Consider the following 19522-nt stretch of genomic DNA (forward strand, 5'->3'; position numbering starts at 1 on the left):
GAAACTCGGGCTTTCAACATGAAATGTTCACAAAATGTAAAGAACAGCTGACATTTTCATATGGTGGAAGAATAATAACTAAGTAATGAAGTTTTCATATGACAGAAATGAAATGTGAGATGGCATTATGAAATACTGCCTCATCATTAGAGGCTCTGCCTTCTAAAGCTCCAGAAGGTCAGTGATGAGCTGGACGCCGGAGGGGTCCTCAGTTTACACACACACACACACACACACACACACACACACACACACACACGCGCGCGTCAGTTGTCTCTTGTGCAAATCCCACTTTAATATAAACCAACATTCATGTGAAATTATAATGTCTTTCATGTCCCGGCCAGCAGGACTGAAACATTCTTGCTCACCAGATTATAAAAAAACTAAGAAGTATTCAGTGAACCAATAAACAACTTTTGTATTATCCAACCACATTACCATGAGTACAGTACACTCATAAAACTGTACCTTTTGAGTACAAACGCTGTCACTGGGGTGGATCATTAAGTGAACATCTTCTGTATCTTTAAATAGGGAAAATAATCATACCATATTCCACGCAAACTGACTCCAGGCTTTTTATTTTATTTTTCTGTATTAAAAAGTCATTTTTCCACTAGGAATATCAATGAAGCATACCTTCCATCACATCATGGAAAACTTAATTTTTCATGATTTTTTTTTTTTTATTAAAGACTTTGCTGTAGTATATAAACATGGGTAAAGGTCCTTTCACTCCTCAGTCCATACTGTATATAAACTGAAACTACGCTGCAGAAACAGCCTAATGTTAAACCAATGCATTTACACATACCTGCTTATACAGCTTCCACCAATTTAGCCCCACCCACTCACTAAATCTATAAGGAGTGTTTCAGCCTGGAATGCTTTTTTAAAAAGGCAAATTATAGCCAATCAGAACGGAGCTTATTTACATATATCAGTCTTAACGGTGCAGTAACAAAACAGTCTATTTAATTTTAGGCAGTAGAGAGGGGCTGGAAAAAGTAACTGATTAAATTATTAATTACTAGTATAAAAAACCACACAGACATCAAGTGGACCTTGGGGCATCAAGGTCCACACAGACATCAAGTGGACCATCAAATAGGGGCCTTTAATGCACTGTACAACAAGGGGGCTGGAAGGTGTTTTGTGTTAAGGGTCCTAAAATTGTAAGCAGTTGAAATGTACTATATATTGATATATTCTTATACTGAATTTTGGGGGTAATGTACTTCAAACAGAACATGTCAATGTGCTATCACATGTTGAGTTCTGGTCAAACTTAATGCAAATGAGCTGAGTGACCAATAAGATTGCTGATATGTGGTGCACATCAAGCACGTGGTTAAAAACTTGTGTCCAAAGCACGAGAAATGATAACTTTGGATGATTTTTAATATTTAAGATTAAGAGACCCTTATTAGTCCCACAACGGGGAAATTCCACCTCCGCATTTAACCCATCCGTGCAGTGAAACACCACATACACACTAGTGAGGACACACACACTAGGGGGGGAGTGAGCACACTTGCCCGGAGCGGTGGGCAGCCCTATCCGCAGTGCCTGGAGAGCAGTCGGGACTAGGCGTCTTGCTCAAGGGCACTTCAGTCATGTACTGTCAGCTCTGGGGATCGAACCATCGACTTTCCAGTCAAAGGGCTGGTTCTAACCTCCAGCCTACGACTGTCCCCCAGAAAAAACTAATATTGCCAGTGTTTTAATGACATCAACACAACAGAAAGCACACAGGTTTTTACTACATTATTTATTTTACACTTCATTTTTTCCCCTATTTTTTATCATCTAGCAGTTCCAATACAATCCTGAAATCTGGGTATGCTGCAACTCCCTACTTCTTGCATCCATGTTGCATAATCAATCTATTACATAGTGACTTTATATCTGAGAGATAATCCAAATAGAATCTGGTTCACTTATTTTAGTTTCTTTAACTGCACTTAATTAGTTAATCAGCATCTTGAAGTAATTAGTTCAGCTGGCTATCTGTCCTGCATCCTCCCACTCACATCTCTACCGTTCAGTCTGTCTGCTTTATTTTGCAAGATGTTCCAGAGTGCAAAAGCGTTCCTGCTATTCTGATTAACACATGCTTAGATGCTCTGATGAGACAGACCCTCCACACTCCGTGATGAATGTATTTTTTATTTCTGAAGTTGGAGCAGTGCTATGAGAGGCGTCTCGGTTTGTATGCGGGCAGCGAACGATGGAGCAGAGGATTAAAATTCAGCTGGAATCCTGAGGCTACTAATAAGCAGAGCGAACACAAGTCATTTAGGCCAGGGCACCTCAAACAAACCAAGGCAATTATTTTCCATACACCATAACCTCGGCTAACTAGGCTTTCCAGCGTCTGAGTGCAAGGCTGAATAAGGCTGCATTGTGTGGCATTTCTGGAGCTGATTGGCTGAAGTGCGCAGCAGAGAGGAGGGAGAGGAACCCACCTTGTTGATTTTGTTGGTTTTGGGCAGAGTCTGGCTGATGTGCAGGTCCGTGTACCTGAGGGGGTTGTTTATGTCACACGGTACTGACTCGGTCCTGACAAGCTGACGAGCTGAGAATGGGAGAGGGAGAGGGGGGGAATTGTATCCAGGGTAACAGCAGGCCGTTGTCCCAGCAACGGAAAAACAGTGGTCATGGTAACAATTCACATAAAAACCTCACAAAAACTTGACACATTGTAATTGAAGGGTGCTACACAAAGACATTATAATATGTTTATATGAGCCTGTCTGAGTTTTGCGAGCTGATGAAAAAATGTCATAACTGATTATAAAGACGTGCCACAGAGCAGGTCCATTTCCACGACTTCATACGCTATGAAAGTTAGGGCGTCAATCAGATTTTGAGCAGGTGTCAGAAAGCTATAAGAGAGCGTAGGACTGCTGCTAGACTACCATACAAGCTGCCGAGGCACATCTTTCAAGAGGAAATCCACTGTGACGCCTGCTCTCGAAATGTCATTAGCACTCCCACAAACACACATTAATCGATTGCATTACCTTGAGATGTCCCTTGATCTTCAGGAGAGGTGGAAAAGGAAAAAAAAAGATAAAGTCAGGACAGAAAGAGGGATTAGGAGCAAAATTGAGATGAAAGAGAAAACAGATAGTAAAGCGAGTGAACACACATGAAGTACTACACCATCATGAAATCTCATGCATGATGGGATGCAGGCTACATATCACTGCTGTCGGAAGAAAACCTTGTATATCGTTTTTCAGTTTTTGTCATATTTTGAAAATACCCATTGCTTTTTACACTGTGTGTAAATTTCATGAAGAATGGACCAAACAAAATAGCCCAAAATGACTTGGAAAAAAGTCTGGCTCCATTGACTTACATTAAAACTAAAGTAGGTTTTTTCCTTCTCTTGTAAAGTTACTATTTTGAAGATACGAGGTTTTCTTCCAACAACAGCAAGATATACACTGTTTATCATCACCATACAGTCTTAGGAAAAAGGGGTTCTACATAGTACCAAAAAGGGGTTCTTTGGCTTGTAACAAAAGTAAAACCCTTTTCGGTGCTATGTAGAACCTTGTAGAAACAAAAAGGTTCAATATAGAATCATCTACCACACATTCACCATCAATCTGAAGAACCTTTTTTGCAATGCAAAGAGCACTTTAATCACGCAAAGGGTCCTTTGAGTGTTCATGATTCTATATAGAACCATTTTCTTTACTAAAGAACCCTTGAAGAACATCTTTAAGAGTGTAGTAACTCTCCTCAGGCAAAATACTTATAGTGTAATAAGGGAGATGTTACAAATCCTACAGCATCACATTTCATATTTAATGACAAAAATGACAAAAAAGATCTCCAATATTCCAGATAGAAAAAACTGTTAAATACCTTTGAAAGAGTCCCTCCTTCCACGATGGTATATCAGCAAATGGCAAGGAGGTGCTTCTTTGGTACATTTATTGTGGCACTTCAACCTAACAGATAAAACCAAGAGTAAAGACTTTCATTTGCCTCAAGAACCTAATATTAAAAAAATTCTAAGTGATTCTCCTGAGAGCGTAGAGGCAAGAGAATGCCTAAAGCATGAAATTATTAGACATTTAATTTATTCAAATAGTCTTTTTTAAATGATAATGATAGTCAGGATCATTTGAAACTCCAGGCGCAATTACAAAGACAAAGGGGATTCAGAGAGCGCTGGGATTGTCAGCAGACCTTTGGTGTTAAAAGCAAATAAAAACATTTATTCAGCTATTCACTATGGTAACGTCCATAAGACTAGCTCCAAACATATGATGACTGGATAAAAAGTTAGCTGCATGCATCATTTCAATACATTGAGCACTTTATTAGGAACACCTCTTCACCTACTTAAACATGTAATTATGTAATAAGCCAATCATGTGGCAGCAGTGCAGTGTATAAAATCACACAGATACAGGCCAGCAGGTTCTCGTAAGGTTCACATTAACCACCAGAATGGGGGAAAAGTGTAATTTCAGTGATTTAGACTGTAGCGTGATTGTTGGTGCCAGACGGGCTGGTTGGAGTAATTCTATCACCGCTGACCTCCTGGGATTTTCATGCACAGCAGTCGCAATAAAGTAAAGACATCCTATGAGGATGAAAACACCTTGTTGATGAGAGAGGTCAACGGAGCACGTCAAGACTGGTTCAAGCTGACAGAAAGGCTACTTTAACTCAGATAAGCACTCTATACAATAGTGATGAAGAGAAAAACATCTGAAAATGCACAACACATCAATCTTTGAGGGGGATGGGCTCCAACAGCAGAGCACGACAGGTTTCACGTCTGTCAGCCAAGAACATAAATCTAAAGCTGCAGAATGTGAAATATGCAGCATGAGTGCACCTGAAAAATCGCAACTGCATGTTGCAATCATGACCAAAGTGAACCATCTTCTTGAGCAATCCATGCCACAAAGAATTGAGGCTGTTTTGAGAGTAAGTGAGGCCCTACCTAGTATTAATATAGTGTTGCTAAAATTGGTCAGTATACAAAATATGACACTGTTTCTGGTCATTCTGAAATAGGTGAAAAAATGTTTCAATTTGAGTAGACGTTCAACACTTCAACAGACTGAACAAATGTTCCCTGCAGATGATGTTTCCCATCAACAAAATCTTTTTTTGACAGTAATTTGATCAGCTGTGCTCAAACTAAGGCATAGGACAGTTTATTTCCTTTAACTTCTGCATTTTTATTGCCAGCTTGTTGCTTTTTCTATAAGCTTTAGTTAGTGCAGCTGCATTTTTACTGCATCCACACAATGCAGAAAATCGAGCTGGACCCAGTTAACATTTTTACAGAGGACTCAGTGTAAAAGATGGCATTAATATGCTTGTGTTCATTTTAAAAACTCAGCATCCTTTCTCTTCATCCATAAATACTCGGTGTGAATAGGCCTTAACAGGACACATCAAAGCAATAACAGAAATAAACGTATGCATTTTTTAAAGGTCCCACTGTGATCTACCCTCAATGAAACTATTCTATAAAAACAACCAGTAATCCAGAGTTGGTGCACTTACTTGCAAGTTTTGCACTTCAGGCCAAATAACATTCCTTTCCCACAGACTATACAAGTCTGCGACATCCAATACTTGGTGGAAAATCTGCAAAGATACAAATCAGTTTATAGCAGCGCTGTTCCAGAGATTCTTCAACAAACAAAAGGTGAGGTTTATTACAATGCTATTCTTTAGCAGACCATCATACTGAATCTGTTTCTAAAGGTGGACCAATAAACAGTCTGCACTTCAGTCGCAAAGATTTGTTTTGACCTTTTGACTGCAATTCTCTGCCTCCTGCGATGAAAGAGCTGAACGTGTCAAAGCAGCAGTCGTATTTACCCAATAACCTTTTCATTGAGAGACAGGCTATACGCAAAGATAGGCACTTCTTCCTCTAATGTTCAGTATGGAGTAATTTAATTGTGACTCAGCGTCTTTCAATCTCTCCTAAATGCCCAGCTGTGCCTCTGCGTCTGACAAATATTCAATGGGGCAAAAGCCATATGGCAACATCAGAGCAGAGAGACGATCATTCAAAAGAGAAATGAGACTTATAGCGCTCTGGGTCTCTGTCTGTCAGTCTGTCCAGCTTGCTCTCTCTTCATATATATTACCAGCAGCCATATCTACTGTGTGCACAGCAATAAAAAAGGCCATTGAGATCTAGCAGCTGAGTTCTTTGGCATGAGCTGACACTGACAGCTAATGGAATATGACTAATAGGCTCTGACAGAATCGAAATGTCTTCATTTAGACTGCATTGCATTGTGTGGTAAAAGCGAAGGCAGATCCATCCCGCCCACGTCTCGACACTTAGATCTGTTTAAACAGTTGAAGCACCCTTTTTTCCTGAAGCCTTAGTTTTTAAAGAATGCTCAGTCGCAGAGGTCAGCAAAGACGGGTGGTCAGAGACGGCCTTCAAATTGGATCTCAGTCAAGCAGACCAGAAAGTAAGATCAAAAGAACTCAGTGTTCTGAATCCGAACCGTCTTTTATCAAATAACCGCCTTGATCCCAAAGCCAAAATCACCAAATGTTTGTTCGAGACATTCCTGTTCAGTGATGGGGTCTCTACCGAGTGTCCTCAAGTGTCCACATAAACAGATCACTCCCAAATACATCTGTGAAAGCAGCCTTGGAAGGTTATACTGTTTTTCGTGAGCTCTGTCTGAAAAACCCACCGACGTTTTGTTTGCTGCTAACTAAACATTCAGTAAAGGGAATGTTTAGGCTGAGTGACGGCATTCCAACACTGTCAGAATGAACGATTTACTGCACTTCAGAAGCGTAAAGTCATGTCAGGATACTTTCATGTCTTACATGTCCTCCTTTAACCCTCAGACTGGCTTCACACGATGAAGCTTTTATGCAAATTCAGCTGCTTGAAACCTACATGAAACTAAGGCATCTTGCAACTCACTTGACACTCAGCCACAATAGTAGATTCAAGAACCATTTTTTTCTGAAACGGCCATTTAAAATGGCAATAATGTATGATTTGATCAAACAAAATACTTTCGAACAATTCCACTGGGCCAATGGACAAGAAAACAAAACAGAAGTTGGTTTATTGAGCTGTTAAAAATGAGCGCCCTCCCCATCGTCTCCAGGCTGGTAATTTTACATTTTGTCAGTTGCCATGACAACAAACAGGAGTTTCTCAAAGCTAACATTTCTGTAACCAGCTGTGTTAACTAGCCAGATAAGGCTAACAGCTGTTTAAACGGCTGCTTGATCCACCATTTATTCTCCACTGACCACCTGCTGTTATTGTGATTTATGAAGCTGGATTCATTTTCTTCTTTTATGATGCCCCCTAAGTTTACACAAGGCTCAGTGAAAATTACTACAGAAAAGGAGACTTAAATGCGCTTGAGATTAACTTGCAGTGCTTGGAGAACAGGATGAGTAAGACATCAAGTAGGCTGTAACCATAATGGCCACTTAGATATGAATTACTGAAGGCTTCACATACACACAACAGCTGAAAAATTCAAGTATATAGTAAAGACCTCTAGATAGATGGATAAGAGACAGATATGGCTTCATTGCAAAAACGATGCAGTATATCAAAAAACAAGCTGCTAATTTGGCTAACTGGTGGAGTGACTGAATGAGTTGCGGGCAACTTTAATTGTTTTTGGATTACTTCACGTAACTGTTAAATTGTACGGAAACTGCGTTGCAGGCAACTTACAACACACAACTAGTTGCATGAAAGTTTCACTGTGTAAAGTTGGGCTTGGATGTCATACTTAGCACCTGAAGTGACTTTCACAAATCCACCCATCAGCGCTCCTCATCTCCAGACGTTTATGTGCACTCACACCTGTTCCATTTTTCCTTTATCATTTAGTTTCGTACATAAGCCTGGGCTTTAGGTTAGGTAGATGTGCGTACTGAGCGTTTCTCCTCTACTGCTTAACTGTGTTTGACCCATTTTCTTCTTTGATTCTGGCTGTTCCCGTTTATTCTGTTGCGGTGTTTAAACTTAACAATACGTTATACTTTTCCGTACTCTGGCTAAAATTTCTCATTAGGTTAAACAGGATTTTTGCCGACATTCTTAAAGCCTGTCCACCAGGCAACTGTGGACAATTGTGGACAAGCAGAGGTGAAGATTCTACACTTTCAATCTGTGTTTATAAGTAGGAAAGATCTGAATTTGATGACACTATTAATGTCTCCACAGTCTTATTCTGTGGAAAAAAGCTTTGTTCTTGTTTTTTTTTTTTTTTCCATTTTCTCCTGTTTTTCTTTTATTTTTTATCTTGTCCTTCCTTTCTTTCTTTCTTTCTTTCTTTCTTTCTTTCTTTCTTTCTTTCTTTCTTTCTTTCTTTCTTTCTTTCTTTCTTTCTTTTCTTTTCGTCTTTCTTCCTTTCATTCTTTCTTGCCTTGCAAGAACTGCATTTCCTTCAGGAAATGTAAACTCTAGTTAATTATGTACTTATATCATGACATTTGCATAGCAGGGCTAAACGTCAGTAATAATTCCCAGCTTCTAAGGGTTAACGTCCGCCAAACATTACTTATTCCTCCTCATTCTTTATTCAGCAGAGAAACACCAGGTTTCTCTGTGCCGTACCAAATGTCCACTGTTTTACTGTGAGATGTGTGGCATTTGGGAGAATCGTGAATTCAGTCCATGCGCAGAGCAGACGGTCAAGGCCGTCAGACAACCACTTGCTTTAATTGGTCTGACATTTTTAACTACTGCACCACACACTCATACAGGTGCGTATGCAGACACATACACACACACACACACACACACACACACACACACACACACACACACACACAGTTAAACTGCACAGTTTTACATAAATGATAATTGCTATTATTTTGCCATTAACACAGCCTGTACATTTCAGTTTATAGGCACTGCCACAGTGAATTTACATTCAGTAGAAGTTGAAACAGAACTGGCAACAACCTCTGTAAAAATGAACCTCACAATAGTTCCTTGAAGGTCTATAACAGATACATTAGGACTTACAGTTTAATATTTTAAATTGAAAACTGTGTTGGTGGATGTTACTTGCCCAGCAGAAGCTTTTGGCAAGAGGGACTCAGTAGTGGGCACGAAAGTTAAAGTAATTAATTGTGACGATTAGTGATGCATGTATAATTTAGGCCCGTCACGATCATTCAGTTTGAGCTGACATTGAACCGCAACAGAAATAATGATGATTAACAATTTAATTGTCATTTTCAATTCGCTGTATGCAGATATTGAAGTGCAAGCCTAAAGTGGTGACATTCACTTCTGCCCTATAAACATGTTATAGCACCAGTCAAAAGTTGTTCAATAGATGCATGTCATGTCTTAATAAATGCCTTTTCAGCTTTATTTTATTGCCATGTTTTTCTGTCACCTTAAAATTGAAAACGTCAAATTCTATTCTGTGTGTGCATCACAGAATTCTGTGGGAAAAAATTGTGATCAGATGATTGTGATAACTGTGACAGGCCTAGTCTATCAGCACTTTTACACAACTGAAGAACTGCATGTCCAAGACAGTTAGACCAATTCTAGAGCGAGAGGATGAGTGATTACACTATATATATATATAATTAATACTTAATTAATTAATACATCAAAGCAGAGGAATTCGTTTATATTCAGTGTTTCACTGCTGTTGAATCAAAATCTTAACATTTTTGTCCACGTTTTTCTTTTTATTAACATAATTTGAAACCAAATTGACTGCTCTTTACAATTTTGTCAACATTCCATGATGAATGGACCAAGAAAAATGGTCCAAAATGACCGAACAATCTTGAAAATGTTCTTCCTTCTCCTGTGAAGTTACTTTTTTGGAGATCAGAGGTCAGTGGCAACAAGTTGCATTTACTCAAATACATGTAAATAAGTAAAATATTGATGGATTTGCTCGGTCTCAAGCTTTTTTACTTCTCACACACGCACACATTATCTAAGCCACTTATTCTTTTGGGGCACTGGCGGTGCAGGAGCCTATCCCAGCTGCTACTGGGTAGCGGGTAGCGCTGTCACCTCACAGTAAGAAGGACCTGGGTTCGATTCCCCAGCTGGGCAACCAGGGTCCTTTCTGCGTGGAGTTTGTATGTTCTCTCCATGTCCGTGTAGGTTTCATCATGCTAAATTGCCTCTAGGTATGATTGTATATGTTTGTGTGTCAGCTCTATGGTGACCTGTCCAGGGTGCCTTCTACCTGATGTCTGCTGGGCCACTTACTTTTACTCAGGTGTATTAATGAGTAAAGGAATCTACTCTTTACTCAGTTACATTTTTGCTTTTCATATTTAGTTACTAATTCATTTTTTGTGCTTTCTTTCGTTCATTTTTGTTGACAACATCCGCACTGCTTTATGATTGGGAACATCTCTGAATTTGGAGCTTTAGCATTTTATTTTACATTAGGATAATCCGAACTTCAGTTCCTCTACTGACAGATGCTAGATTCATTACACGTTACACAATACTTCAGTAGTATTTTGACCTCATACTTTTGTACTTTTACTCAAGTTGTTCTGTTTCATTATTTTAGTATCATTCCTTTACTTGAGTATTGATTTAGGCTACTCTACCCACCTCTGGTGGAGATACGAGGTTTCATTCTGCACTAAATCTAGAGAATGTTCTCTTTGTAATGAAGCAGCTGTTCAGTGTAAGTACTTACGACCTCTACAAAATGCTCAGAAATGCATACTGTGAAGTAATTTATCACAATGATGACAGTTATAGTACAGTAGGGGGCCTGTAAATAACAACTACTGGTATCATATTGACAGATGAAAAAAAGTGCATAGTAATAAGCTAACAGACTTTCAACTCACTAAGGATCAGTCTCGTGGTTTTTTTTTCTTAACAATTATTTTCTATTAAAAAAATCATTAGACAGCTTTTCTTTTCCTGCACTATTGTTATTCTGGTGCATTGTTCTCAGAAGCTACCAGAATATTACATTTTTACAAAATTCTAATTATTTTGCATTATTTTTTTACATTTTTGTCACCTAGAGACTAACAATACACGTGAATGCTAACAACAAGTCATCAAATAAACTCAGGTCTCAATGAGGAAGCACAGAAACAGTAGAGTAATGCATCAGATGGTCTATGGGCTGCTTGAAGATGAGGCTAGAGGTTCATTAGGGTCATCAGTTTAATGAGGCTGTAACTAGGAATGCAAAACTACTAAATGGACTGCATTAATTGCAGCAATTTTGTGATTAGCATACAATTAACGTACGTTTAGAGGATGTTACCTGTGTTTAATGGAGTTGCCCAAGTCTCTGCGAGGGATCTGAGGGGACCAGCGAGGAACTGACAGAGTGTCTGGAGAGAGAGAGAAAGAGAGAGAGAGGGAGAGAAAGTTATAAAGTAAGAAAAGTAGTTAGAAAACAATTAGAACAGCCATTTGTCCATCCCGTGGGGCAGGAGGAGACAGACGTTTTAAAATTCATAGTATAAGGGCTGCGGACACAAGTATAAAACACACTCTCTGCACAAGCTTGGAACGGAAGAGCGGAAATTGTAAGCACACTGAAGAATAACAGCAAGTACAGCAAACAAATAATCCTCTTGACTTTAAACAGCACATCCATCTTTGCATTTCTCATCAAAACATAATGAAGTCATTAACTATTATTATTATCAAATCATCACACCCTAACTGCCTGATAGAATTTCTAATAAAGAACAGAAAGGGCAAAAACCTTTTAACCTTTTAGAGCGGTACAGAAGTGAAAGCCATTGGCATCATCCTGCCATGCTAAAATGCTGTACTGAGTAAACAGGCAACAATTAGGGAGAATTATTATAATCGGTGGTCTGCTGTCATCGCTCAAATGGAGGAAACCCAATAATATCTAAATAGAGGCCAGTTAGACAATAATTGTGTTTGCGTCCTGCAGCCCTGTTAGTTCAAAAGGACATTCATCTAATTGAAAGACAGTCCCTGGCCAATTAGAGTTCATTTGTTTATGATTAAGAGCCTGAAGACAGGGGGCGAATGCATGAGGAAGAGGGAGCAAATAAACACACACATAAACAAGTATACATGCAAAAAAAAACTGTCACAAATAAAAGGATATTACTATTCCCACTCTAACCTCTTTATTATAGAAGTTATTTAAAATAAAGTTATTTATAATAAGCCATTTCAACACGGTGCCATACTGATAGCATTAAATGGGAATTCCACTGATTTTTAAACATTTCTGCATGATACAAATTAAATATGGAAAAGATATTGTTAGGAACCTTGAATATGATTGTATCATAATATATATATGGGACTGAGATAAAGAGAAATAGACACACAACCTCTGTAAGACAAACTAGACATCCAAAGAATATAAGGCCTTCTCAAAGAGAGTTACATGAAACAGTGACAAATCTGCTGCCTGATGACAGTGTTTCATGATAGTGTAGAGATTAGATTTTGGCTTACATTTACACTATATGGACAAAAGTGGACAGTTACACCTAACTTGCAGTCTCAATAGACAAATACTGGCATAATGGGTCATACTGATGAGCTAAACCTGCCCCTGTCAACTGCGCCATTATTGTGAAATGGAAATATCTAGGAGCAACACCAGCTCAGCCACAAAGCGGTAGACCACGCAAACTCACAGATTGGGGCCATCGAGTGCTGAAGTGCACAGTGTCTATTCTCTGTTGAATCACTCACTAACTCCATTGTGCCAACTGTAAAGTTTGGTGGAGGAGGGATAATGATATGGGGTTGTTATTCAGGGGTTTGCATAGACCCCTTAGATCCAGTGAAGGGAAATCTTAATGCTTCAGCATAGCAAAGACATTTTGGGCAATTGTATGATTCCAACTTTGTGGAATCAGTTTGGGGAAGAACCTTTTTCTGAGCCAGTGCACAAAGCAAGGGCCATAAAGGCATGGCTGGGTGAGTTTGGTGTGGAAGAACTTGAATGACCCTCACAGAGCCCTGACCTCAACCCCATCAAACACCTTTTGGATGTACTAGAATGGAGATTGTGAGCCAGACCCTCTCGTCCAACATCAGTGTCTAACCTCATTAACGCTCTTCTGGATGAATGGCCAAAGGTTCTCACACACATTCTCCAAAAGCTGTTATAGCTGCAAAGGGGGACCAACTCCATATGATCCTCTATGGGTTTAGAATGGGATTCATAAAAGCTCCTGTAGGTGCAGGTCTATTGATTCAATATTCAGAATTTCATATATGTTACTTCACTTTCTTTAATAAGCATATATAATGCTTTTATTATTGTTGGCAATAACTGCAGATATTCACTGAGATTCCTTGTGACTGAATCTGTCAATGTGTATTTCTCACGCTTTATAACAGTCTGAAAGTGAACGTGTCCCTAGTGACCTCGCCGTTCTGCTCAGGTGAACCTGGACACAAAGAGAGGAGAATACAGCAAAAATAAAAAGAGACCAGATCAGGGGTCACACCCACGAAGACCCTCAGAGCAGGACTGTGGCTGCCATATCAGTTTCTTTGCCCTGCATGCTGTGACAGAGATCTTTGCAGTATAGGATGTGAATAAACTGATCCTACATCAGCAGCTTTATTCAGAGATGCTTTGTGAAAACAAGAAGAAAATGAGAATTCAGGTTTTCTTTGAAAACAGCAGCGCTAAAGGTGGGAGCATACAAACAAGCTGAATTCCTGAGGTGCCTCTAGGCCAAGGATAAACTACGTCTCTCAGCCTAGAAACATCAAACACATGAAGAAAAAAAAAACTTTTAAAAGAAATACATACATGACGTCAATATCTCCGAATAGCAGCACAGCTGCAACTGCCTACACTTGTGACCCAAAAAGCATGCCATGTTTACAGCACTAAAGATGGAATATCACTTGAAACAGCATTACAACCCCCAAAAAAAACCAAAAAAAAACAAAAAGACAAGTTACCACTATTTTACAGATCTGCCTTTAACCTTTAGGCTCATAATGAAACACTTAGCATGTAGTAAGCCCCATCCTGAGTTAAGAGTGCATACATTGAACTACCAGTGGTGCTTTCCTCTTTCAACACAGCATCCTTAGGTTGTAATTGATTTAATTAACGACTGTAACTGAATAGTAAAAAGGTGTACTGCTCAAGTGTAACGGTGGGGAGTGATGAGGCGGATGCACGTGCTGAGATAAGCGACTTTCATTATGGGCAAATCCAGGGTCATGGTCAAAACGGTCCAGGTCCAAACAGGCAACGCAAACAGATCAGGGTGCAGACATGATAAACAACACAGAACCTCAAACAAGAACCAAACACAAGAATACAATACATACATCCAACAAACAAACAAAGACCAGTACTAGACTAAGGAAAACACAGGGTTTAAATACAAGAGGGCTAATGAGGGTTCACAAGACACTGGTGGAAAACAGGTGGAGACAATCAGAGGTGGAGTCACGAAACAAGCTGAAAAACCAAAACAAAGAAGCACATGGACAGGACTGGAAAGTAAACACAACACGAGCACATGGACCGGACCGGGAGGAGCCAATCGTCACATTAAGTGCCACTGGGTTTTTGGATAATTAGAATGATAAATTCATTATTTTGTGAATTGATTTAACAGTAAAAAGTAACATTATTGGGTAAATTGTAGCCGTAATACTACTAATAGTCACATGATACTATAATAGGAGTACCATTAGTTAATTCATTACTTTCCACCTCCAGGCACCACATACATGTACCAGTAGGATCTTCCACTGTGAATGAAAACAAGCAGCATTGATTCGTCCTCGGTCTCTGCTTCCTGTCTCCAGTTTTCTGTGCTGGTGTTTTCTAAATCACATTACATCTGCTAATTAAATCCCCGCCAGCCAGTGAGGTCATCAGGTGGAGTGGTGCTTGCTCATTCGGAGAAGCAGGTCAGTGTGAGAATAGCACGGTGGCTGGAGGAAACATCCGGAGAGGATGCAGCGATTGGGGACACTAGTGACCGCTCCTTATTACTTACGGGATTTCATAAGAGATGGGAGCCCTGCAGACCATCTATTCATTATTGCATGCACTTTATCTCTCTCTCTGCCCTCTTAATGAATTTCAGATTGCAGCTCCTTTCCTTTTCTAATTACTGGCTTCCTCCCTGCCTGACATTAATACTTCACCCAGTGCAGAGAAACTTGCAGAGAGGTCTGTGCGTGTGTGTGTGAGAGAGAGAGAGAGAGAGAGAGAGAGAGAGAGAGAGAGAGAGAGAGTGAGATGGAGGAAGAGAGAGGGGGAGAGAGAGAGGTGTAGAGTACTCTGCAAAAGTTAAAGAATACTCTTCATTTCTTTCATTTCCAGTCAAATATAAACAAATATAACAGAAAAAATAAGTACGAGATCAAATTTTCACTATTTAGTGTGTTCACTCTTTGCCTTTATTACAGCTTCCAGTCCAGTTTTTCAAACAAATCAGCAGGGATATTTTTCTATACCTGCAAAGTTCAGTCATAGAAGTTGCTTGCAACTTGTCTGATTCTCACTCCAATTACAAACTAAGAATCTTCATAAAAAACTCACTCCACATCTTAGATGTTCAACTTCTATTTTCCTTTTTCTATTGTCTGTTTCCTTTGTTCAGTAAAAGCCTCTTGACAGCTACACATCCTTTCAGACTCATAGCTTCGAGTTATCTTCTCACAGTGGAAGGATGGACGATTTGAAGCAGCTTTATTTTCTCCTCTCTCTCAAAGATGAAAGCTTTAAGTGCTGTTTATCTGATGGGGCCAGTTTTGGTGTCTACTTGTTAGGAGTCCCATTTTCTCTGTATCTGTTAATCATTTTTTGAACTCCTGTTCTGGAAACTCTTTTTCGCTTATTTTTCTTTGACTTTCCTCCTCCTTGTGCAAGTAGATTGTCTTACATGTACCTGGTATTTAATAGGTGCTTTGACTGGAAATGAAATAAACTATGTTGGTCTCTGACTTTTCAATGTACTGTAATGTGTAGGGGAATCACTTTTTTCCCAAAGAAACACAAAATTAAATATAAAAAATAAAGGCTGTTACAGAGAAAAATATAATATAATTTCACATAATAGAAATCCCTGACTTGCTTGTTTCTATGACAACCCCTTGCGGTTTGCCTGGAATAGTTAGCGAAGACATTTGCAGGTAAGTGTTAATCATTCTTTGAATCTGAGTTAATTATGCTGTGGTTGTTGAAGCGTTCCTCTAGGTCCCACTTAAGAGCGTTTTTGCAAAACATTAAACCAAAGTTATAGGTATAAATTAAGTTTAGGGTAGGTTTTGACAGTTTTGAGATTTTTTTCTCTTGATGGTGTGAAGGATTTCAGGATTACTAGATAATTTAGTCATAACAAATCATATTATGCTGATGTGGCTCTGTGTGTGCACAGAATCTTCTGTTTGTGTATGCCAAGCACAAACACACCTAGAGGCAATGTAATATGTCCAACTGGCCTGACTGCATGTCTTTGGACTGCGGGAGGAAACCCACACAGAGGAGGACCAGCGCCCAGGCCCTCCTTACCGTGAGGCGTCAGCGCTACCCACCAAGCTACCGTGCCGCCCTGGGTGCCAAGCAGACCTCTTCAAAGGCCATGGCCTAGAGAAGCACACTGGCAGAGAGACTCAGATGGTTGATTTGATTCCAGTCAAGCTATGCTGTGTTGGTCCACTCTGTGTGTTCGTGCAAGGCCTCTGTGTATGTGCTTGGGCTTTGTCCTAGAATGCTACACATCATATCGTCGTGTTTCAGCCAGGCCTGGGAAAAAAGTCCTATCTTGAACATAAACTGTCACTAAGATTGGGACACTTGGCCACTGTCTAGGCAGCTTGACCTAACACACACAGAGACCTAGTCTGGACCATAACTTTATTTTTCACCTGTTTCATATACAAAACATACATTTTAACACTTCATTGTTCAGCCACAATTAGGAATAACCTATTCAGCCACAATTGAGGAGTAATCAATACAACAGTTAGTTCCGGCCATGCAAGCTGTTTGGTTGAGAGGCGTTCTAATTGTGACTGACTGATATCTAACTGATATTTCGCCATAACATCATGTTTTCTTCACAAACACTGTATTGCTCCGGTAAGATGCCATTGCTAAGCAATGACTTTGACCGCTGTAGGAGACATTCAAGCCATTTGAACGATTTTACTTCTTACTTTGCCACAAACAGAAAATGGACACGTTTAAGGTCACATTTGACCATCAGCTGATTTGGTCAGACTCTGAAGATAAGACTACACTAAATTCCTAAACTGTCGTCACCACTGAGCAGCTTTTCAGTCAGGAGCTGTGGCTAAAGAACAGCTAAACAACCTGGAATTAACCAGAAAACCATTTGACAAAAAAACTGGCTTTAAGATGCTTTACAGACTGGCTGGGACAAAATAACGTTAATACTGATGTGACAAAAACTGAGCTAAACTTGATATTGCATACTGTGCAGCAAGTAAGCGAAGTGCGTTACTGTTACGTAGCAACAAACTGCTTGTTAAGGAACTATAATTTGGCAGAAGGAACTGCTGACATTACAACATATTAAATGCCACGTTCACAGCCCAATTTATTAATATCTTACTTCATTTTTTTAACTGTTGTATGAAAGCAATAGAACACTTGAGGTTGTGCGTTAATGCGATGTGCCTGTGACCGTGTGATGTTATTTCTCAACGACGCATTCCCTCTCGTGTTCATGACATGACATGGCACTTTCAGAAGAAGAACAAAGGTGTTTGTCACAGAAGGCCGAGGCTAACCGAAGAAACAAAGTGCGTGTAAAATGTACAACGTTCTTACAGTTATGATGGAGCTCACTGTAGTCAGAGTTACATATGACACTAAGACAGATCAGACAAAATGAGGTATTGGGAGTGGGTAACTGCTCTGCAGCAGTATAAAAAAGCTTTATTTTCCTTTTTTTTTTAAATTGCAGCCCCAGGCAACTCATGTTAATGCTTCTATTTGTGTAAGAGCACCTTTCTCTGCCATTCTTGGTGTTTAACTGTTAACATAGAATGCCATTTTTCCATAACAAAACCTGTTTATGTTTATGTCAGACATCAAGTTATGAATTTGATGACTTGAGACACAAAATTGAGAGAGATTTGCAACTCGACTTTGACTCAAACACCAATGATTCGGACTTTGACTTCAACCTCATGACTCGTAAAAACTCGAGACACCCCACAGTCGCTCTCTTTTCATGTAAATGGAAAGTGAAATTTGATGTATGGCAAAGTCGTGAAATGTCTGTAACTGTGCTTATCATGCTTATGTTTGGCTTGTTTTATTGTGGAAGACAAGATAAGTGTTAGAAATCGACTCCATGAGCTGGAAACAAGCGACACATGAACAACATCAGGAATTCGTCACTCAGGGTTTAAACTCCTGCAGATGTTTGTCAGACAACTGACCATTTTCCTCACAGTAGCAAAGCAAAAGAAACAGAGCTCCCTCTATCTGACGGATTTTAACATGTTCTGCAGCTGAAACAAGCGCAGCATTCACCACAAGGTTGAATGTGATTTGCTATTTGCCAACTTCATATTGGAATTTGCCGTTCCACCTTAAAAAATGGTGCAGTATTTACGTTCTGGCACCTGAATGCTGTACCATTTAATGTGGAACTTTAGCTCCTTCATCCACCATGATTTTGATGTCTTTTCTCTAAACTGTTCATTTTTTTGGTCATTTTGGTTTCTGTTGTCTAAATTCAAATCAAACTAGCAACTGTTTTTAATTTGCTGACGTGTTTAGGACTCAAAGATTAGGACTTGGGACCTGACTTGAGACTTTCCTGTCCTGACTCGAGATTTGAAAAGAGACTCGACAGTCTTGACTTCTGACTTGACTCGGAACTTGAGTGTCAAGACTTAAGACTTACTTCTTACTTGCAACTTACTGACGTGTTCCCACCTCTGGTACATGCTGAGTAGTGTGAGGCAAAATAGTCCCCAAAGAAGACTTATTTTTTCAGATTAATCACTATCTTACCCCTCAACATTACATATCTAAACATATAAAAAGTATAGGCTCACCGGTCACTTTGGAGACTAAATAAAACGGCTATATGTGTTGCAGACCTTGTGACCCCTGGTTCATATCACTGGCTCCTGCACAACCTAAAAGTTAATATCTTAGTTTTTGCTTAACTGTTTGAGGAAAACAACAACTAAAGGTGATTTGTCTGGTATGACCTGCAAGACCAGATAGAAAAAGCTGCATTGTATTATTTTAAAGCATTTCATTTAAACCACTTATTTAAGAAATGCAAGGCTAATTTATTTGAATGAAAGGAATGGAGGCTTAGTACAGGACATAATCAGTGTCCAGGGAGCGAGGACTTTTAAAAAGGACAGAACAATTCAAACTTTAATCCTCAGGATAGCTGCTGCCTTATGCACTGCCTGCTTACAGAGTATTAAATAATGAATTGAATACAGTTACATTATGCACTGAATATGATGATTAAATTTTAATATCCTTTATATTATTTACTTAGAATAAAAGAA

General features: G+C 39.4%; 1 protein-coding gene across 3 annotated transcripts in view; it reads right to left on the reverse strand.

The window, feature by feature from the left end:
• The window catches only part of ksr2 (kinase suppressor of ras 2), a 168192-nt gene that overhangs the window by 58805 nt on the left and 89865 nt on the right, over positions 1–19522 (reverse strand). For all 3 annotated transcript variants that reach the window (XM_017705064.2, XM_017705063.2, XM_037531480.1), the window contains exons 7-11: positions 11286–11355; positions 5551–5634; positions 3886–3971; positions 3030–3047; positions 2472–2581 (exon numbers count right to left, since the gene is read on the reverse strand). In XM_017705064.2, coding sequence (XP_017560553.1) covers positions 2472–2581; positions 3030–3047; positions 3886–3971; positions 5551–5634; positions 11286–11355 — 368 coding nt within the window. The remainder of the gene's footprint in view (positions 1–2471; positions 2582–3029; positions 3048–3885; positions 3972–5550; positions 5635–11285; positions 11356–19522) is intronic.

This window comes from Pygocentrus nattereri, chromosome 20 (genome assembly GCF_015220715.1).
Source record: "Pygocentrus nattereri isolate fPygNat1 chromosome 20, fPygNat1.pri, whole genome shotgun sequence".
NCBI classification, from domain to species: Eukaryota; Metazoa; Chordata; class Actinopteri; order Characiformes; family Serrasalmidae; genus Pygocentrus; species Pygocentrus nattereri.